We start from the raw sequence: 23,861 nt of genomic DNA, 5'->3' as shown, positions 1-23,861 counted from the left end.
AGATAAATTTGTTGTAGCAGTACCACTTGAGGTACATGTGGTAGCATAAAACCACTTAAACCATGGCACCTTTGTCTTTGACTGTGGTCTAACTAACTAAATTGTTAAACACCACTTGGCAATGATGGAACTTCTTTTTTCCCCCCATCATTTGTCTTAATGATAGAACAATTTCATGAAAAACGTTTGTAGCCAGCGCAATTCAAACCCGCAAAGTCAGAAGCGAAGGCTAACGAATGTTGTCTTAACAACTAAATATTTACTTATATCAGTACCAATTGCTTATCCCTTTATGAACTGCAAAATGTGTTTAATGGAATTTGTATACAGTATGTTACTCTATGTATTCTAGTATTTGTACAGTACTTGTGATTTTATAGCTTTTTGTTCAACAAAACAAACAGATAGAAAAGAAATCACTATTATCTTGATCAGGGCTATATTTGCTCATAATAGGCCCATCAACATGGGCAAGTAATATTTAGTCAGGGACATATTTCATGTGCTTCATGCAGGGTAGACTCACACAGCGTTCTCACAGTTGAGCATATATATATACTTTCCTGAATATCTTTCAAAATACCATTAACAAAACAATTTTAGTTTTTTAAGCATTTTGGGTGCCATAAATGTTGGACATGGTTTAAAGGGGCACTGATCTAAACGCATTTTCCCGGACTGGTTGTTGCCTTTGTTATTGTTTTTCCCCCGTGAGTACCCGGATGATACGCAACGCAACTGAGCGTGACCAGAGACTGGGCTACCGTCTGCAAGTACAGCTAAATAAACTTTGGAGGCTGGAGGCAATATTTGTTTTACGCATTTTTGAACACTGATTGGTTAACTGTGATCTATAAAGATTTCTTCAAAGGGCGCATGTTAATTAATTTCTTCAGCCTAAACAAACAGACAAAAAGAACGGTGGAGCTCATCGGATGTCGTCATTTGGAAATACCCCAGGCGGTTATAGTTTAATATAAAAAAAAGTATCCATGCAGTGAAAGCATTTTCGGATTTCGGATTGCGTTGATAATACGATTACTACTCCCTTGATGTCATCCACGTTTTCTGGTATAACCCTACACTTGTGTATTTGTCGTCATTCACTTGATGCTCAGTTAATGAATTTATTACAGGTACAATTAGTGGTAGCACCACTTAGATTACCTGACAAAGGTTCCCATTTGGCATTTATTGTGTCTGGGGTAATTATTCAATCTAAATCCAGGTTTGAAGTGAGGTGAAATTTGTGTTATGTAATATGCACGTGGCAGCCCAGCAAGAGGTGAATGATCGGTTGATTTACTTATTTTTGTAAATCAACGGACCGTTCCTAGTCATCAAAGGAATAACAGGAAATACGTTGATTGATTAATCACTGTTATCTTGCACAGTGGCTATGTCAAAAGTGAGTATTTACATGTCTAGGTTTACTAAAACAAAGGGAATACACTCATATCATGGCGTGAAGTGCTGATGTAAAAACAACATACTTTGTTCAAAGGGTTAACTGATAATACGTTGATTGATTGCTCATTGTTATCTATCACTCAATGGATTTTTTTAGGAACCATGGACGTTATGAAAATAGTTGTCACGTGGGCTTTCTCAGCCGACCTTTGAGACTTGACACCTATGTGAAACACCTGAAACAATCTAAGTGATCAGTTGAGAAACGAACACGGGTTATAATATTCCGAAACGATGTATATCTTGATTGTTACAGAGACACGTGACATCGAATAAGTTTCTTTGTACAGCTGCAGACGAGTGGGCTATTGTTCCTTTGTGTGGATATTCACGGATACATTACTCGAACAAGGAAGCTGCCTAGAAATTTATACACATAAATTTGGTAGGTTGTACTTATGGTATTTGCATTTTGTTTTCCTTCATTTGCTGTAGCATTGAACCGATTCGTCCTTGTTTTTCTACGTCTTGGTTGGGAAATTCTTCAATGCGCGATAGACGTTGTTTTCACAGGCCTTTTCCTTTGTAAGCGTGTATATATTACCGTCAATTTGTAAAATATAATTCTCTCAGGCAATTTATAAAATGTGTAAATATTTCAGTCATTTTGACTAAAAAAATCTGTCCAGATTGATTTAGACGATCAAAAGGGCCTACAAACATCAAAACAGATTATTATGTAGGATAAGAAGCCAAACAACACAGAAATGTACTTTTCAGTCTCTTGGTGATGACATTAAACATCAAAATGTTTGGAATTCCTTATCATAATAATACAGATGGAAATGTTTTTCAGTCACTTTGTTAAATAACTGAATATTTAGGCGTTTAATAAATTTTAAAATGTTACACATTTTGACAAAAATGTACACATGCACTATCAAAAAGCAATGCTCAGGTGAAACTTTGTGTTGCAAGTCAAAATAGTGTAAACGAAAATCGCAAAATTACCAAGCAAGTGACTTATCAAAACTACGTCACCATTACCGATGCTACCCACAAAGATACTTACATTTCCTTATTATCTCGAAAACTGTATTTCATTTTGTTGATCAATGTGACCATACGCCCTTATTACTACCCATACAAGTGACTAATGCGCTTACGAATGGCGCAGCAGAGGTCGCGAACTAGTCTAGATTTCTGCTGTACATCCGGGTACTCACTGGGGAAAAAACAATAACAAAGGCAACAACCAGTCCTGGGGAATTGCGTTAGATCAGTGCCCCTTTAAGCTGCACGCCTCGTGGTTTAATTAACCATTTCAACGATTAGACACTGGGTCCTCGTGGTCTTACCTATACCCCGAGTGATACAGCTACCACCTATAGTAGGAGTTTTCGTTTTTGTTTTAGTCAACTTGGAGGTGTACTTCAGCAAAAATTACTGCATTACCAGCTGAATAGAAATCCAAGAGAACGGAATATATGCACATCCACAACATTATTAACTCCCATGTCTCAACCTTTGGTGAACAAGTTATTCTAAAGTTTACATCAACCAATCATCCATTTGTCCCTGGAAAGGAGGTGGGGGGACATTTTTTATTTGCTACTTGTTTCCAAGAAAGAACTTATCAAAACTGGTTATTTCAGCATAGATTTTCTGAAACAACAGTATCACATGTGCTGGTGATTAGGTGCCTCACTCTGAGAGAGTGGGTTTCGATTCCCGCTTGGGACTCAACCCAAACAAGTACTAGGATTTGTACTTTACTTAGAAAGTGGTATCTAAAATATAACATTTATTACATTCAACCACTTTCTAAATGGAATTGTGTATTTATAACCATATCACAATTAGATCTTATTCAGGATGACAAGTAAGATGCAGATTTATACACTGGCCTAATTGTACACTAAAATACCAATGTACTTTTACATACACCCTCTGAGAAAAATGATCCATGTTATTCCAGAACGAGTTTTTAAACCAATATTCCACTTGGTTACAGCCATGCTGGAACACTAATCAAAGGGAGATAACTCTAATGAGTTGTGACACTGTACCAAGCTAAGATTCCTGCTAACTGAGGATCTACTGTTGTAACAGAATATTGATCTGCTTTGCCAGTCCATCCCTGTGAAGAAGATTTTGTGCATAGCAGCTCCTTTGGCTGTCGGATGATGACATATGTCATTTGGCATTGCGTGGGACTCCCATACACACACCAAGGAATCACAGAACATATATTTCCACAGACGCTCTAGGTTCTTAGCAATTCTCTTGACATATTACTGGTCCATATAGAATGATGACTAAGAATTTTATCTCCCTTGAAGATTTCTGGCATCAAAAACTATGAAATGCAAATACAATTGCTTGGTTAAAAACACAATATTCAGTCATTATAGTCACCAGTCTCTGTCTCAACACATATCATAACAGTAGGCTAAAAATAACGCAATGCATGTCCAAACCAGTAAGCAGTATATACAGGAATTTAAAGGCTTTAAAGAAGCAGCAAAACAGAACCAGCATGTGAGCAATATCATCCTGTGATATGTTTAATTGATACCTTGAAAATGTACTATATAAATGGCAGAAACCAAAATCAGTGGTCAGGTCCCTTTGATTGAGGTAAAATATAGTTGCCTGGAGATTTGGTCAGTTTGAAGTCAGTCCATCAAGTAAATGCACTACAATTGAGTTATGTTAACCTCAACCATTTCAGAACATTATAACTACTAGAGTGAGTGAGTGAGTTGGGTTTAACGCCGCTTTTAACATAATTCCAGTTACATCACGACGTGTCAGCTTAATGTGGGAGGAAAACCCAAAGTGATGCGGGTCTCAGACATGTACCACTTCGGTGAAACCCACAAGCATGGGTATGGTGCTGACAAACCTAGAAACATAATCGGGGCAAACCGGGATTCGAACCCACAATCATAGGTTTCTGGTGTGCCCAAGGGAGGCAACCCTGCACAGCGAATTGCGGCGACTTGGACAACTGGGCCACCCGTGCCCCCATCACTACTAGAGACATTACATCACAAGATGTAAGCTCAGACAGATCCAATGAAATATTTCTTCGACCTCAACATCAAGCAGGTCGCCACACACTGTCAATAGGTGGTATTTTACAGTCTACCATTGTACATGCAAAAGGAATGACCGTAGTTGCTCTCTAATATATCCAGATCTCTTAACGCCATAAGGAAATATTGAGTACCTAATACCAGAGAGAACATTGTCCTCTACTGTATTAACCCACCTCAAAACTCAATACAACGGTGACATTCTTAACTGAGCACACGCTAAAAACACTTTCCTAGATTCAAACTGATTTGTCTTTATCAGCTTGTGCTGTTTTAACGACTCTGCTCCTCAAGACACATATTGACCAGCACATATCAAACACTGGTGTCCTTGCTATCAGTTGGTAGCTGGCCGTTTGATATGAGTTTGACGGGATGTTTGTCAACAGTGTCTTCCTGCCATAACGGCGGTGATGTTTCTTCTGTCATCTGTGAGCGGAGACTGTTGCGGAATTTCTGTAAAAACAAAAGTGGGAGTTTCTTGAATATTGTTCCATGGCCTAGTCAGCAATATTCAAGCTATATCACAGCAGCAAAGTATATACTGTATTCACATCTAAATGCGCATCTAGGTAATCTAAACACCCAGTTCTAAGCATGAAAAGTGTATGAGAGGTCTATTTTCTTGCATATAATACAATTGTCTAAGTCCCCTGGGTGCCTATTATGACAAATACAGTAATCAAGGCTGGACCAGCGGTTGATAGCATGAACAACAATTCAGCCAGGATCAGATTACCTTATTGAAATACGTTTTTAGACTTAATCTCTGTCAACTCTGCCATCAGTAGAATAGTAACAAACATGAACAAAGATATAATATTGTTAATAAAATACCACAGGTGATGGTGAGGATATAGCACTCTCAATGGATGCCCCAAGCACTAGATTTCACAGGGTGTCATAGAGGGGGCGTGTCACTTATTTTCAGGGCTCATGTCATGTGTGTCATAAGAGATCTAACAAACCTGGGTATACATACTCATTTGTTCTGTGACAAACATGGTAAAGTATATGTTTTCACAAAGCCGAGAGGTAAATTATGGTAATAGTCTCCTTCCACAGATAATCATGGTATCTGTCAAGACAAAAAATATCAACATTCTGAAATGTTCTTGAAAATGCTAGAAAAGGCTTTCTGATTTTGTTTGATAAATACTATTCAGTGTTAAAAAAATATCATATATCACAATAACGCAAATCTACCTGACCTAGACTTTTGTTACTAAAATCGATTATCATTCACAAAAACCTACATTTACAGGTAAAATGAAGATATTTTTGTGTGTATGAGACACAATCTCTGAAACAATGAAATGATACAAAAGAAAAGTCTGCGCGTATTACACACAAAATATATTTTTCCCGAATTTATTTGACCGTAATTAAGGGTGCACTTAACACACGAGTGCGTATTATACCCGAATAAATAATTCTTGTGTACATTGATCAGTCGGAAAGGTGCTAATTGGGATTGGTCACTAGCCAATATATTGGCAAATATGGCCGTGGGCGCTTGTTAGAGCGGGGCGCTTATGACGTTGAATACAGTATTTGAGAAGAAATAGAAAAATCTTTCTGTTGGTAAATGTTTGCTGTACCATGTGTAGTGTAATAACGTATAGTTTGGCCCTGATCCATTATAGTTCAGTATTAGGATGCCTGCAGGAGCTGAAGTTTCATCCACTCTATGAAGCTTCACCATTCATTTTCCCGTGTTCGTCACTACTGTTCCCTTCCCCACCAAAGACAGGCTCACGGCCAGCAAACATTTAGTGTGCCTTTCATTGCCTCCTGAATTCTACAACAGGTTGGTTTGGATTTAGAGATGCCCCCTACCTTGTTTGTGTTATTTGTCCTTCTATAGACTTCCTGGTCTGGCAGACCCACTACTTGGGAAGTTTGATCATAGCATGTAGGGCCTATGTGTTAAAATAGCAATTTGCTTTTCAGGGACAAACTGCTGAGAAAAAGCAGATGGTGTAGATTAACAATGAATGCGTTAAAAAAACTATGTAGGTTGCAGTAGTTATTCGATATTTCAATAGATTGAAATGATATGATAATGTTATACTTATGCATTTTATTATAGTGCTAGCCCACTGAGATACCATGCCACAGTTTAACATGAATACCCCTCTTAGACACAGTATACTGACTCTGAGCCCTCAGTCCTTGTTTTAGCTCCTTAATGATGAGCACCAGACAGGGTAACATCAAGTACCATCTTTTAACATCTTTTAGTATGATGGGTCTGGGCATCGAGTCGACCTTCCGCTCTCTACTGCTAGACCATGGAGGTGGTCGTCATCGAACCCCGACCTTCCGCTCTCTACCACTAGACCACGGAGGCGGTCCGCATCAAACCCCCGACCTTCTGCTCTCTACCACTAGACCACGAAGGTGGTCGGCATCTAACCCCTGACCTTCTGCTCTCTACTACCTGACCACGGAGGTGGTCGGCATCAAACCCCCATCTTTCCGCTCTCTACCACCAGACCACAGAGGTGGTCGGCATCTCACCCCCGACCTTCCTCTCTCTACCACTAGACCACGGAGGTGGTCGTCATCAAACCCCCGACCTTCCGCTCTCTACCAAGAGACCATGGAGGTGGTCATCATCAAACCCCCGACCTTCCGCTCTCTACCACTAGACCACGGAGGTGGTCGTCATCAAACCCCCGACCTTCCGCTCTCTACCAAGAGACCATGGAGGTGGTCGGCATCAAACCCCGACCTTCTGCTCTCTACCACAAAACCACGGAGCTGGTCAGCATCTTACCCCCGACCTTTCACTCTCTACCACCTGACCACGGAGATGGTCGGCATCTCACCCCCGACTTTCCGCTCTCTACCACCAGACCACGGAGGTGGCCGGCATCTTACCCCCGACCTTCCGCTCTCTACCACAAGACCATGGAGGTGGTCGTCATCAAACCCCCCGACCTTTCGCTCTCTACCACCTGACCACGGAGATGGTCGGCATCTTACCCCCAACTTTCCGCTCTCTACCACCATACCACGGAGGTGGCCGGCATCTTACCCCCGACCTTCCGCTCTCTACCACCAGACCACGGAGGTGGTCGGCATCAAATCCCCGGCCTTCTGCTCTCTACCACTAAACCACGGAGGTGGTCGGCATCTTACCCCCAACTTTCCGCTCTCTACCACCATACCACGGAGGTGGCCGGCATCTTACCCCCGACCTTCCGCTCTCTACCACTAGACCACGGAGGTGGTCGTCATCAAACCCCCGACCTTCCGCTCTCTACCAAGAGACCATGGAGGTGGTCGGCATCAAACCCCGACCTTCTGCTCTACCACAAAACCACGGAGCTGGTCAGCATCTTACCCCCGACCTTTCACTCTCTACCCTCTGACCACGGAGATGGTCGGCATCTCACCCCCGACTTTCCGCTCTCTACCACCATACCACGGAGGTGGCCGGCATCTTACCCCCGACCTTCCGCTCTCTACCACTAGACCACGGAGGTGGTCGTCATCAAACCCCCGACCTTCCGCTCTCTACCAAGAGACCATGGAGGTGGTCGGCATCAAACCCCGACCTTCTGCTCTATCACAAAACCACGGAGCTGGTCAGCATCTTACCCCCGACCTTTCACTCTCTACCCTCTGACCACGGAGATGGTCGGCATCTCACCCCCGACTTTCCGCTCTCTACCACCAGACCACGGAGGTGGCCGGCATCTAACCCCCGACCTTCCGCTCTCTACCACAAGACCATGGAGGTGGTCATCATCAAACCCCCCGACCTTTCGCTCTCTACCACCTGACCACGGAGATGGTCGGCATCTTACCCCCGACTTTCCGCTCTCTACCACCAGACCACAGAGGTGGTCGGCATCTCACCCCCGACCTTCCTCTCTCTACCACTAGACCACGGAGGTGGTCGTCATCAAACCCCCGACCTTCCGCTCTCTACCAAGAGACCATGGAGGTGGTCATCATCAAACCCCCGACCTTCCGCTCTCTACCACTAGACCACGGAGGTGGTCGTCATCAAACCCCCGACCTTCCGCTCTCTACCAAGAGACCATGGAGGTGGTCGGCATCAAACCCCGACCTTCTGCTCTACCACAAAACCACGGAGCTGGTCAGCATCTTACCCCCGACCTTTCACTCTCTACCCTCTGACCACGGAGATGGTCGGCATCTCACCCCCGACTTTCCGCTCTCTACCACCAGACCACGGAGGTGGCCGGCATCTAACCCCCGACCTTCCGCTCTCTACCACAAGACCATGGAGGTGGTCGTCATCAAACCCCCCGACCTTTCGCTCTCTACCACCTGACCACGGAGATGGTCGGCATCTTACCCCCGACTTTCCGCTCTCTACCACCATACCACGGAGGTGGCCGGCATCTTACCCCCGACCTTCCGCTCTCTACCACCAGACCACGGAGGTGGTCGGCATCAAACCCCCGACGTTCTGCTCTCTACCACTAGACCACGGAGGTGGTTGGCATCTTACCCCCGACCTTCCGCTCTCTACCACCATACCACGGAGGTGGCCGGCATCTTACCCCCGGCCTTCCGCTCTCTACCACCAGACCATGGAGATGGTCGGCATCAAATCCCCGACCTTCTGCTCTCTACCACTAGACCACGGAGGTGGTTGGCATCTTACCCCCGACCTTCCGCTCTCTACCACCATACCACGGAGGTGGCCGGCATCTTACCCCCGACCTTCCGCTCTCTACCACCAGACCACGGAGGTGGTCGGCATCAAATCCCCAGCCTTCTGCTCTCTACCACTAAACCACGGAGGTGGTCGGCATCTTACCCCCGACTTTCCGCTCTCTACCACCATACCACGGAGGTGGCCGGCATCTTACCCCCGACCTTCCGCTCTCTACCACTAGACCACGGAGGTGGTCATCATCAAACCCCCGACCTTCCGCTCTCTACCAAGAGACCATGGAGGTGGTCGGCATCAAACCCCGACCTTCTGCTCTCTACCACAAAACCACGGAGCTGGTCAGCATCTTACCCCCGACCTTTCACTCTCTACCCTCTGACCACGGAGATGGTCGGCATCTCACCCCCGACTTTCCGCTCTCTCCACCAGACCACGGAGGTGGCCGGCATCTTACCCCCGACCTTCCGCTCTCTACCACAAAACCATGGAGGTGGTCGTCATCAAACCCCCCGACCTTTCGCTCTCTACCACCTGACCACGGAGATGGTCGGCATCTTACCCCCGACTTTCCGCTCTCTACACCATACCACGGAGGTGGCCGGCATCTTACCCCCGACCTTCCGCTCTCTACCACCAGACCACGGAGGTGGTCGGCATCAAACCCCCGACCTTCTGCTCTCTACCACTAAACCACGGAGGTGGTCGGCATCTTACCCCCGACCTTCCGCTCTCTACCACCATACCACGGAGGTGGCCGGCATCTAACCCCCAACCTTCCGCTCTCTACCACCAGACCACGGAGGTGGTCGGCATCAAATCCCCGACCTTCTGCTCTCTACCACTAAACCACGGAGGTGGTCGGCATCTTACCCCCGACTTTCCGCTCTCTACCAAGAGACCATGGAGGTGGTCGGCATCAAACCCCGACCTTCTGCTCTCTATCACTAGACCACGGAGGTGGTTGGCATCTTACCCCCGACCTTCCGCTCTCTACCACCATACTACGGAGGTGGCCGGCATCTTACCCCCGACCTTCCGCTCTCTACCACCATACCACGGAGGTGGCCGGCATCTTACCCCCGACCTTCCGCTCTCTACCACCAGACCACGGAGGTGGTCGGCATCAAATCCCCAGCCTTCTGCTCTCTACCACTAAACCACGGAGGTGGTCGGCATCTTACCCCCAACTTTCCGCTCTCTACCACCATACCACGGAGGTGGCCGGCATCTTACCCCCAACCTTCCGCTCTCTACCACTAGACCACGGAGGTGGTCGTCATCAAACCCCCGACCTTCCGCTCTCTACCAAGAGACCATGGAGGTGGTCGGCATCAAACCCCGACCTTCTGCTCTCTACCACAAAACCACGGAGCTGGTCAGCATCTTACCCCCGACCTTTCACTCTCTACCCTCTGACCACGGAGATGGTCGGCATCTCACCCCCGACTTTCCGCTCTCTCCACCAGACCACGGAGGTGGCCGGCATCTTACCCCCGACCTTCCGCTCTCTACCACAAGACCATGGAGGTGGTCGTCATCAAACCCCCCGACCTTTCGCTCTCTACCACCTGACCACGGAGATGGTCGGCATCTTACCCCCGACTTTCCGCTCTCTACACCATACCACGGAGGTGGCTGGCATCTTACCCCCAACCTTCCGCTCTCTACCACCAGACCACGGAGGTGGTCGGCATCAAACCCCCGACCTTCTGCTCTCTACCACTAAACCACGGAGGTGGTCGGCATCTTACCCCCGACCTTCCGCTCTCTACCACCATACCACGGAGGTGGCCGGCATCTAACCCCCGACCTTCCGCTCTCTACCACCAGACCACGGAGGTGGTCGGCATCAAATCCCCGACCTTCTGCTCTCTACCACTAAACCACGGAGGTGGTCGGCATCTTACCCCCGACTTTCCGCTCTCTACCACCTGACCACGGAGGTGGCCGGCATCTTACCCCCGACCTTCCGCTCTCTACCACCAGACCACGGAGGTGGTCGGCATCTTACCCCCGACCTTCTGCTCTCTACCACTAAACCACGGAGGTGGTCGGCATCTTACCCCCGACCTTCCGCTCTCTACTACTAGGCTATGGAGGTGGTCAGCATCAAACCCCCGACTTTCCGCTCTCTAGCACCAGACCATGGAGGTGGTCAGCATCTTACCCCCGACCTTCCGCTCTCTACCACTAGACCACGGAGGTGGTCGGCATCTTACCCCCGACCTTCCGCTCTCTACCACTAGACCACTGAGGTGGTCGGCATCTAACCCCGACCTTCCGCTCTCTACCACCAGACCATGGAGGTGGTCGGCATCAAACCCCTGACCTTCCGCTCTCTACCACTAGACCACAGAGGTGGTCGGCATCGAACCCCCGACTTTCCACTTTTTACCACGAGACCACGGAAGCGGACCAAAATGTTAAAAATATCTTCCCTTATATACAGTAACAGTCAAAGAGTCTGGAATTGTATCAAGTTGAAATCCAAGTCTTACCTGTAAAAGATTATTTCCTTTAGCCTTGTAGACAGCATGGACCATGCCCAGTGGTATACACACCATCGACACCAGGGCCATGACCCAGCCCAGGGCTTGTGCCCATTGTGGATACTCGTACCCTGCCATTGAGAGAGGCTTGTACTGTATCATGCTGAACACCAATATTCCCTGAAAGTAGGACATAAAATCATATAAGTTCGTATCTCTCAATAAAATCAGATCTTTTAACACTGATACAAAATCTCCATTAGAGGTCACATTAGGTTTGTTTGTTTCTTTGCTTGTTTGTTGTTTAACGCCTTATTCAGCAACATTTCAGCTATATGATGGCAGGCTGTAAATAATAAAATCTGGACCAGACATCCAGTGATTGACATCATGTCATGCATCAACCAAGTCGGTGAGTCTGACCACCTGATCCGTTAGTCGCCTGTTACGACAAGCATAGTCTCCTGTTACAGCAAGCATGGGTTGCTGAAGACCTATTCTAACCCGGATCTTCACAGGTCCACATTAGGTGAACAAATTCTGCTCATTGAAAATGAAGGATGTGTGGGTTCTCGCACCTATCAGATGTCAGCTTCCTCAAATGATTCACTTCACAACATCCTCCATTCATCTGTTGTTTGTCATTGTGTTTCTGGTTGCTATATTTCCTTACCATTTTGATTTTAAGAATTTGGTCTTGACAAAAGAAATCCCATGCACCTAAACTTTCCCTTGATAGTTCACCCTTTTGGGTAACAGATCAATAATACAGCCAATATTATTCTCCATTTGGAACGACTCATCTGTATTTAATAGCATTCAAGATACAGACCTGAGCCACATATTATACAGCCTTCATGCTGACTAGACAGATCCCCCAACAAAACCTTCAATGGAGGGTATTTAAGATCTTGAAAGGTGTTGAATCAAAGTAATGGGGGAGGAAGCACAAACTATTCAGGCTGTAGGCATTTATGACCTTGGTGAAAGCAGACGTTTCCCATTTCATGCCATGAATCTTCATTTGTTTCACAAATATTCCAGCTGCATTCAAGGGTACTGAGGCTGAAGTACGAGCAGGTAATGACATGGGTTTTTGTTTTTTGCCTTTCAGCAAATTACAGCAATATCACAGTGATCTTTAAACATGCTGTCTCAATATGTCACCATCTTCCAGAGGCAAGAGAGTTAACTGACTATAAAAGTCCACTTTCCGACCTTGCCGAACTAGGCTGGTATTATGGAGTTACATTTTGGCTGGACTGACGAGTCTATGCATAGTCCAATGAAATTCGCGCACCGGTTACAAAATACGCCAAAGAAATATTAAGTGCATTTATCCTGACACAACATGGTTGCCCATAATTTCTTTCAGATATATTGGTTGTTTTCTTCTGTCAGCAGTAGTCTGTTTACTTTGCTTCATAAATTTCCTAGAAATGTATGCCATATTTGGAAGTACTATTACATTTTACGACAATTTATGAATTAAATGAGCCTCGTTCTCATTGTTGACCTTTCTGACCTTGATGTATATTAATCTCATTGGCTGACTAGTACTGTACATGTCATATGCAAATTAGATTGCCGATCTGGGATGCTAGCAAAGTATAAGGCAATCAACTTGTGTAAAGTAATCACATGATAAATTCTCGTGAAATTTGATAGTTCTGTGTCTTGATATTTCTGTGAGACGAGTAACGGTGTCAGTCGAAAGGAAATTTAAAAGTTTGACTTTAACTTTGACTTTGAAACCCTAGCTATGAGGAAGCCTGACCGTTTAACATTATTTTGACTACCGAATCAACCAACCACGCATAGTGTTGTTTCTGGAGATGGCGCTTGCTGGTCATATTTGGTTTTCATTTCCGAGAGTTTAATGACGTAACCTTGAGGCATATTGATGTTTTAACAAAATTTCTGACAAATCTGATAACCAATGAAGTTATGTATAACTGGGCTGATCATATGTATCTACGTTCTTAAATTATAGATGCATATACATGCTAAGAACATGAAGAGAACAAGGTTAATTTCAGGAAGTGATAAGTACTCGGCTGAATATATATTTCAACCCTTCACATTCTCCAAGCACCTGTTAGGACTATCCCAGTTTTCTTTACAGTTTACGTTGTTAAATCGTTCACCATATGGATTTAATTACCAGTTGATTACTAGACAAGGGCTCATCTGGGTCCCCCAGTGGATGGTCATGATAAGGGTCGCTAATCCGGGATCGGGAGCTTCTCACATGCATGTATGCATACAGATTTAATCGGAAAACTTGCTCGTATATTTCTGTAATTGTAATCTTCCTGTTCTTTGTTTTTGCTCACGGGACAATGGAGGGGAATTTATAAAATAATTAAAAATGCTGTTTTGTAGGAGAAATAGTCTCTCGTGAAGGAGACCTGGGGATTTCATCAAATTGCGGGAGTCTCTCGCAAAATGTGGGAGGGTTGACAGATCGGAGATACATATCATTGTATTATACAGGCATTTACATATGAGTTCTAAGCCATGTAAGTGTTGCATTGATATTTGTATACTAACAACTGCTTTAAGAATTGCAGGTATATCATTTCCTATTTTAACTAATGAATGTATGTTTCTATCAACAGGTTTGGTCATATTGAAACAGACTATACTTCTGAGTTGGGCCTATTATTAGCTCTGCAGTTAGTTTCATTCTAACTCAATTTAGGGTAGATAGGTAGGGTTACCACATTATTACGTGGCCTGATTTAATCAATGCTGATTGGATCATTCAAACTCTTGCCCTCTTTCTTAATTGAAATCTGCACTTCACATTCACCCTTTGTATCAGCACGACTGTTCTGTATTGGAGCCAACAATTGTTTTGATGTGTTCCATGCGTTTGTGATGATAATAGATATGTTGATTTGTTATGGGCGGCCTTTCGGTAAAAAAATACAAAGTTGAAAAAAGGACAAAAGTACTCAATTAAGGTCAACTATTACGAATAAAGAACTGAATGTTACTATTAAAGGCCAAAATATAAAACAAACAGACGAGGGTTAAATATACAAAATTGAAATAAATGTCAAAAGTACGCAATATTAATAGTCATGTATTTATAATGTATAATGAACACATTGTGTATAAACATGTTGCATTAAGCTTTGTCACTGCTAAAGGGCCTTTTCATAAATACAGCATACTGTGTAATCCAACATCTGCCTAACATTGGTACATGTATTTTGTATACAACCTTCAAAAAACACTCACTTAACGCTAAACTAGGATTCATCTACAGTGATCCAATAACTGTTCATGCTTGGTGCAACACGAGGGTGCTATGATGCCGAGTTTTGTTTCAGATGCACATTTTCATCTTAAAAGTGATTGTTGTGCGAGAATTTGTTTTATTTGTTTTATTTAACAGACCATTATACATTATAAATACATGTATATATATGTGTGATATCAGACGGTGAGTGCACGAGGAATGACGTAATACACCTCGGCATGCTGTTATCATATACACGGCGGAACAAACGGATTAAACTTGGAATGTTTTACAAATTGCAGCGCCATCTGGCGTTCTTTATTGTCAACGTCCTTTTGTGCTCACTGACGTTCTTTATTGAAAACGTCCTTTCGTGCTCACTGACGTTCTTTCGTACACTTTGTTCTGTCTTATGACGTCTTTTCGTATCATTTGACTATTAATACTGCGTACTTTTGACATTTATTTCAACTAGAGTTGATTGTCTCTCCAAACAGTATCTAATGGTAAATGCACCGTCAACCACCAAAGAAAATGCTGGTATTCTAAGTTTGCTATTTTCTTTACATTAACTGTAATATTGAAGCACCCGAAATGTGGAAAGTAAAGTCTAGCAAGTGGCATTGTTTGAAATCTAGATCTCCAATAATTCATATCATTGGAAAGTACATATCCTAATGATGACATACATATGACATTTATGTCAATGTATATTGAGAATTGACCGCAAGTTTAATTTAATACAAGGAAACGATAGGCCAACCTTCGCAGGTAAAAGAAGGAAATATTATTGTATTTACAGTACAATAAAAAGTAATACCTAGATGAAGTGATAGAGAAAATTACGAAAATATGAATTACCTGGATGAAACTATTTTTCAAAAAAACATTTTCTTTCATATTATTTTTTATAAATACGACTTTAGAATTGTATTTACACTATGGTATACATGTACATTTAAAGACATATGTGATAGTTTATTACTTCAGTTTCCCATTTCATCCCATTCTACAAAAGGAAAAGTTTGAAACAGATAATGATCCTCGATAAATGAAACTTATGGAATTATTTGTCGTATAAGGGAAAGCAGAATATGAAACTGAATTACGAAATAAAAATTAGCAAAATCCTTAATAGCAAAATCATTTTGGCCTAGCTACAGCATAGAGGGAACATAATTTAAACTTGTTAAATAAACACAAGAATGCATTCATCTTGCTCCTAGACAAGATTTTTTTTATACAAATGTTATTTAAGGATACAAAATATACAACACAGCATCATCACTATCCCCCACCATAAGGCACAAAAGACGTTTGTTTGTTCTTATAGTAGTGACCAATAAGGACGTTAAATGATGAAATGTGAAATTAATACACAAAAGGACCCTTCTCTGGGAAAAATAATTTATGACACCAATTTTCGAACTGTCTTGACAAGTATTCATAGATAGGCATGTAAACTTTCATTCAAGTAACTTGAGTAGTTTCTGCAAAAAATTGTCCCCATTTCATGCAGTATGCACGAAGTTGAAAAGCACGGAGCAAGGCCCCTAAGTCTATAAAACATTTATTTACGACCCCGATTTTGAAACTCATTAGAAATCATGACCAGTAAGATCATTGTATTAAATTTCATTTCTCTAACTCAATTAGTTTTTGAGAAAAGTGGGCCCCGTTGATTCTCCGTTCCTATATCACCCGCTGGGGGATAATTGAATAATACTAAAAACTTATGTAAATGACATGGCATTGATCAAAGTATTTGATAATTTAAATAATGCAGGGTAAAAATGAATATAATGCAATAGAAATGTTAACATTTTGTCATTCAGAATTTATTATCAATTACTTTTGTTTATTTGTTCATTTAATTTGTTACTGCTTATGTTATTAATTCCAGATTCTAATGTATATATGGCTACTAAATAAAAAAGGCTGTTTAGTCTTGGATCCATTTTGGCAGCTTTCTCACTATAAAACTTTCCATTCCTCTACTAAATAATATGCCCCTTATTGTATCGAATATCACACCTTCAAACAGATAGGAAAAGCACATGTCACCATACCAAAATTAGAAAACTGTGCCAAATTCTAATGATGTTAGTAAAGCAATCAACAGTTGGTTAATGTGGAAATCTTCCCAATCGTGATGTTCTAGATCTATGTTCTAGTTCAGTTCAGTTCACTAGAATATCATACAATTATCAAGAGTACAATCTACATCAATAATTTTTAAATCTAAACATAATTAAATCTAACATCCATTGCAGAAAGTTGGAAATATGAACCCCTTTCGTGTTATGATAAAATCATTCATTTTCTGAGAAGATTTATATTGTGTATTTGATAATATATACATAATTGGTTATCAGTTATCTTGTACAATCACAGCATGTTACACGTAAATTAGACAGACGCAAGTTATATCAAAAAGCATATCACAGTTTCAATGAAAGGAAAATCACGGCACAGGAAGATATAATGTGAATGTGCCATGTCGATCACTTCAGACTTGGCCTTTCAATTTTAACATATTGATCATGAACTTCCTGCCCATAAATATACTTTATACCACCTTAATATTAACAATCACTGCTATCTTTCCCATAAACATACTTTATACCACCTTAATATTAACAATCACTGCTATCTTTCCCATAAACATACTTTATACCACCTTAATATTAACAATCACTGCTATCTTTCCCATAAACATACTTTATACCACCTTAATATTAACAATCACTGCCATCTTTCCCATAAACATACTTTATACCATCTTAATAATAACGATCACTGCCATCTTTCCATAAACATACTTTATACCACCTTAATATTAACAATCACTGCCATCTTTCCCATAAACATACTTTATACCACCTTAATATTAACAATCACTGCTATCTTTCCCATAAACATACTTTATACCACCTTAATATTAACGATCACTGCCATCTTTCCATATACATACTTTATACCACCTTAATAATAACGATCACTGCCATCTTTCCATATACATACTTTATACCACCTTAATATTAACAATCACTGCTATCTTTCCCATAAACATACTTTATACCACCTTAATATTAACAATCACTGCCATCTTTCCATATACATACTTTATACCACCTTAATATTAACAATCACTGCCATCTTTCCCATAAACATACTTTATACCATCTTAATAATAACGATCACTGCCATCTTTCCATAAACATACTTTATACCACCTTAATATTAACAATCACTGCCATCTTTCCCATAAACATACTTTATACCACCTTAATATTAACAATCACTGCTATCTTTCCCATAAACATACTTTATACCACCTTAATATTAACGATCACTGCCATCTTTCCATATACATACTTTATACCACCTTAATAATAACGATCACTGCCATCTTTCCATATACATACTTTATACCACCTTAATAATAACGATCACTGCCATCTTTCCATATACATACTTTATACCACTTTAATATTAACAATCACTGCCATCTTTCCATATACATACTTTATACCACCTTAATAATAACGATCACTGCCATCTTTCCATATACATACTTTATACCATCTTAATAATAACGATCACTGCCATCTTTCCATATACATACTTTATACCACCTTAATATTAACAATCACTGCTATCTTTCCCATAAACATACTTTATACCACCTTAATATTAACAATCACTGCCATCTTTCCATATACATACTTTATACCACCTTAATAATAACGATCACTGCCATCTTTCCATAAACATACTTTATACCACCTTAATAATAACGATCACTGCCATCTTTCCATATACATACTTTATACCACCTTAATATTAACAATCACTGCCATCTTTCCATAAACATACTTTATACCACCTTAATAATAACGATCACTGCCATCTTTCCATAAACATACTTTATACCACCTTAATAATAACGATCACTGCCATCTTTCCATAAACATACTTTATACCACCTTAATAATAACGATCACTGCCATCTTTCCATAAACATACTTTATACCACCTTAATAATAACGATCACTGCCATCTTTCCATAAACATACTTTATACCACCTTAATAATAACGATCACTGCCATCTTTCCATATACTAGATTTGAATATTTTCTGCCAATCAGCATCATAAACAGAACAACAATCTAGCTGCACTGTCGTTTCATCTCTAGTGTTGTGCTAAATCGCCATGACACACAGTCGATAAAAATATGCAATACTTGAACAAAAAACTTCCATTGCAGCTTAAACGTTAGTAGTCTTGCAACAAAAACTGAATAGTAGGGAAAAGTAAAGCTTTCTGACCAGTCTGATCAGATTTCTTTTTCAAATTGGCTGTCTGATACTAAAAAAGTTACGTGTATGTGACATGGGTGCATAATCAGAATTTGCTGTCATTCGTTTGAAATTCAAACATGGCAGAAAAGTACTTTACTAATCTTACCATTTTTCACAATCCGTAGTAATGTATAAAATATGAGTTGCGCAATGTTGAAGATGAGGTGATCATAGTAATGATAGTTATGGTCATAAGTTTGGTTTTGCGCACTGACATCTTACTTCACAGTTAAAAAGGGACATTTTAAAGGGACCAAGAGTGTTAAGATAAGTATGGTGTACTGGAAACTTGTCCTGCCCCTGAGGGGTTAATTAGACTATGGCTTACCAACAGCAGCAGAGGAGACAGGAAGTACCAGCACACGATGAAGAACATAGGGGGATGATGTCCAGTCATCTCTTCAATGTCCCGAGCCAAGCGTCGGGCACCTGAAACCGTTGTTAACATAACTCACCCACCAAAGTATTGCACGCTACACTAGTGGTTGATATTGTGAACATCTGATAAACACTGAATCATAAGATAGTGTGATCATGAGCTATGGCCACTGAGGTATTTTCTATGGGAGGCCATTCGGTAAAAAAATACAAAGTTGAAATAAAGGACGAAAGTAAGCAATAATAGTTAAATGTTACAAATAAATTATCAAATGTTACTAATAAAGGTCAAAATACAAAACAGACGCCGGTTAAAATATACAAAATTGAAATAAAGTCCAAAGTATGCAATATAATAGTCAAATGTTATGAAAAGAAAGAACAACATGTACTAAACTGCTAAAGGATGCTGACAATAAAAAACGCCAGATGGCAATGCAATTTGTAAAACATTCTAAGTTTTGTTCCGCTGTGTATATGACAACTGCATGCTGAGATGCAAAATGTATTACGCCATTCCTTGTGCACCCACCGTCTGTTGTCACATATGTATAATGTAAAATGTACACACTGTGTATATATACATGTTGCGTTTATGCATCATCACCGGGAAAGGGCCTTTTATGCTTAGTGCAAGAGACAAGAGTGTTATGATGCCAAGTTGTGTTTCAGATGCACATTCTTATAATAGTAGGCAGCTCAGTTTCCGAAAAGCTGTTAAATAAAACAAATTGTTGCACAGTACTTGTATTGGTGTACGATAATAAGTGGCGACATTTGCTGTTTTTTTACTCATAATAAAATCTCAGACAACACTTAGCGGTGTTGTAATATTTGCAGTTACATTTACACCATATCATCAGACAGGAAAGTGAACATGTCACATCTCTGCGTGATTTCATTGTCTGAGGTTGACACAGTACTGCAAAAGTGCAATTCTTGCACGACCTTCACTTTTCAGATGTCATGAAAATGACGTAATTATTGTGCACCTCGGCATGCTGTTATCATATACACAGCTGTAACCGGAGTGGTTTAGGTGAATGAATCACTAAACGCAGGTTGATTTGTTGATGACAGTTGTTTAATTCAATTGAATCAATGAACAGAGGCCCTGTGACAGTTGACTGAATCTTTTTAGCGATGAACTGAGAACTTGTCTCCATACATAGTCAAATACAAGGGCCTGAGGCTAGGCAATAGAGACCAGAGAAACAATACAGAAGGCTTGCGCAAGGGTGACTGTGCTATTGTAATAGTGAAGCAGGTTAGATTGGAGGATAGACTAATACTTGGGTATTAAAATAAGAGGTGACCTGAAAATACACTTGATGATATATACATAATTACATACTACTACATTCTTCCCTCCCCAAGGAAATGACGTCTTCGTTATTCTGAGTTTTGACGAGTTAAAATAGATATAAATGCTTTTGTGATGTCCGCTGTAGTCTGTTCCAATGTTCCAGCGCTCGTTAAATGCTCCAGGTAACGAACCCTACCCATCCAATCTGGGTCTACTGCTGCATGACTAAGCGCATACTGCCCTGAACGCACCCAACTTGGAGGGTGTCACTCACGTGTTGACCTTCGTGGAACAACATCAGCTCCATCAGGATCTGGAACAGCATCACCTGTGACATCCATCTTGTCAATATGTTCTGCTTCAGCTGAAGGAACTTGATCCAGAACAGTATCATCATCTTTAGTTTAATCTTGTGCTTCAGGAATGACATCATCTTCATGTAGATCTGGAGTAGTAGCACCAGCATCTTCATCCACTTCATCATCAGTAGGATTCACCTCTGTTTCTCCCTCTCCTGGGATGTGACCGTCGTCACCAGAAATGTTCTCCACTGCTGCCTCAGCCTCATGATCGTCACCACTTGTCTGAGTAGCAGTATCCACATCTCCAGGAACATCCTCATTGGTATCTGTGGGGATGCAAGCAGCTGCAGCATCTCTATTTGGGAGTGTCTCTGGCTTTGGTTGTGGCTTAGACCGTCTTGGCCTTGGTACAGGTCTGGATGATATAGGCTCTGGTTCATGTTATGATTCAATCTCTCCAGGGTCATGAAGAGCACCAATGGGCAAGAGAAGATTCCTATGTAAAGTCCTCTGTCGACCTTCACCATTCTCTTTCTGCACTACAAAGATAGGCACACCTTGATTGGGCTTTTGCAGAATGATGTAAGGATCTTCTTCCCACTTATCTGAGAGCTTGTGTTTACCATCAAATGCCAATATTTTCACTAGAACGCAGTCTCCAGTCTGTGGTGTGGCTTCTCTCACTCTAATGTCGTAGCCTTTCTTCTGCCTCTCTCGAGATGTTTTAGTTGAGGCCACAGCCAGTTCATAAGATTTCTTCAATCTTTCTCTGAGTAATCTGGTGTACTCTGCAAGTGACTTCTGTGTCAAACCAAGTTCTAGCCCAAAAGCAAGATCTAAAGGAAGACGTGGCTCTCTACCAAACATTAAAAAGAATGGTCTCTGTCCAGTTGACTCGTGCCTATATATATATAGGCATGTACAAGAGGCCCTATATGTGATTTCCAATCACTCTTCTGATCAGGTGATAAGGTTCCCAACATGTCACATAAAGTGCGATCGAACCTCTCACACATGTCCTTTCACTGTCCTTTCGTGTGCACTGACATTCTTCAGTACACATTGTTCTTTCTTTTCAAATGACATCTTTTTGGAACATTTAACAATTATATTGTGTACTTTGACCTTGATTTGAACTTTGCATTTTTTTACCTTTATTAGTAACATTTAATACTTTATTCACAACATTTGACTATTATTGCATATTTTTGTCCTTTATTCTAACTTTGCATTTTATAGCCGAATGGCCATGCACCCATAATATTGTTCTGCTCCCAGGACAACTCACCATAAAACCAAGTGACAGCAATCACTTCAAAGAATGCCAGCACCATGAGTGATAAGGCAGCTGTGTAGTAATCTATCAGTTGGAAAAAATAGATCCCTCCCTGCAAAGATAAACACGACTTTAACGTTTTTGTAATGAAATGTTTTTTGTTATTCTATTCAAAGAGCTTCTATGGAAGGGAAACAATGAGACGACATGTTACTTTTGATCAATAGACAAAAATCAACACATAAAGCAGCACTATAAACGATGCTATACTAGAAATGAATGAAAATATGTAATAAGTGCTCACATTTGTATCCATTTACTGAAAATTTAGTTCAATAACATTGAAGCGGTCTACCAGAGGGACATTTGGGAACAGAGGGCCTTACCTGAGTTATATTTGGCAGGCCACACACGCAAGACACCAAACACACAATTAGCACCAGGAGTTCCTTCCGGCGGAGATACTTTTTTATCTTTTCCCCAAAGTGATCAGAGATGGCAGTAACAATGACCTCCACGGAGGCAAACTGAAAACATCAACAGTTTCTGTCGTCACATGTCAGTTCGTTGAATGCTTCTGAATATACTTACATGGCGGCTTATCACCAGCACTGGTGAGTTGGGTGAGTGAGTGAGTGGGTAGGCTACCCGACCGCCCCTGGTGAGTTGGGGGCAGTCAACATCACGGAATAAAGCCACCATCAATGTCAGTGGCCACAAGTGTTTATGATCAACAATATTTAGAAATCAGGGATTTTAACTTCTTCTGTCGCCAACAGGACTGTCAGTGGCCATAAGTGTTTACTATCAACAATATTTAGACATCAGGGATTTTAACTTCTTCTGTCGCCAACAGGACTGTCAGTGGCCATAAGTGTTTACTATCAACAATATTTAGACATCAGGGATTTTAACTTCTTCTGTCGCCAACAGGACTGTCAGTGGCCATAAGTGTTTACTATCAACAATATTTAGACATCAGGGATTTTAACTTCTTCTGTCGCCAACAGGACTGTCAGTGGCCATAAGTGTTTACTATCAACAATATTTAGACATAAGGGATTTTAACTTCTTCTGTCGCCAGCAGGACTGTCAGTGGCCACAAGTGTTTATGATCAACAATATTTAGAAATCAGGGATTTTAACTTCTTCTGTCGCCAACAGGACTGTCAGTGGCCATAAGTGTTTACTATCAACAATATTTAGACATCAGGGATTTTAACTTCTTCTGTCGCCAACAGGACTGTCAGTGGCCACAAGTGTTTATGATCAACAATATTTAGACATCAGGGATTTTAACTTCTTCTGTCGCCTACAGGACTG

The 23,861-nt window shown here is 41.5% G+C and overlaps 1 protein-coding gene across 1 annotated transcript in view; it reads right to left on the bottom strand.

Annotated features, from left to right (window-relative positions):
- Positions 1-710: 710 nt before the first annotated feature.
- LOC139456380 (sodium- and chloride-dependent GABA transporter ine-like) overlaps positions 711-23,861 on the bottom strand; it is a 114,321-nt gene continuing 91,170 nt past the window's right edge. Inside the window, exons 9-13 of the mRNA XM_071238042.1 lie at positions 22,925-23,065; positions 22,551-22,650; positions 19,605-19,705; positions 11,670-11,840; positions 711-4,967 (exon numbers count right to left, since the gene is read on the bottom strand). Of these exons, the coding sequence (XP_071094143.1) occupies positions 4,827-4,967; positions 11,670-11,840; positions 19,605-19,705; positions 22,551-22,650; positions 22,925-23,065 (654 nt within the window). The 3' untranslated portion in view covers positions 711-4,826. The remainder of the gene's footprint in view (positions 4,968-11,669; positions 11,841-19,604; positions 19,706-22,550; positions 22,651-22,924; positions 23,066-23,861) is intronic.

This window comes from Haliotis cracherodii, unplaced genomic scaffold, assembly GCF_022045235.1.
Source record: "Haliotis cracherodii isolate W230 unplaced genomic scaffold, xgHalCrac1.p SCAF_11, whole genome shotgun sequence".
NCBI classification, from domain to species: Eukaryota; Metazoa; Mollusca; class Gastropoda; order Lepetellida; family Haliotidae; genus Haliotis; species Haliotis cracherodii.
The sequence above is the reverse complement of the archived record's forward strand: the minus strand, read 5'-3'. Positions and strand labels throughout refer to the sequence as shown.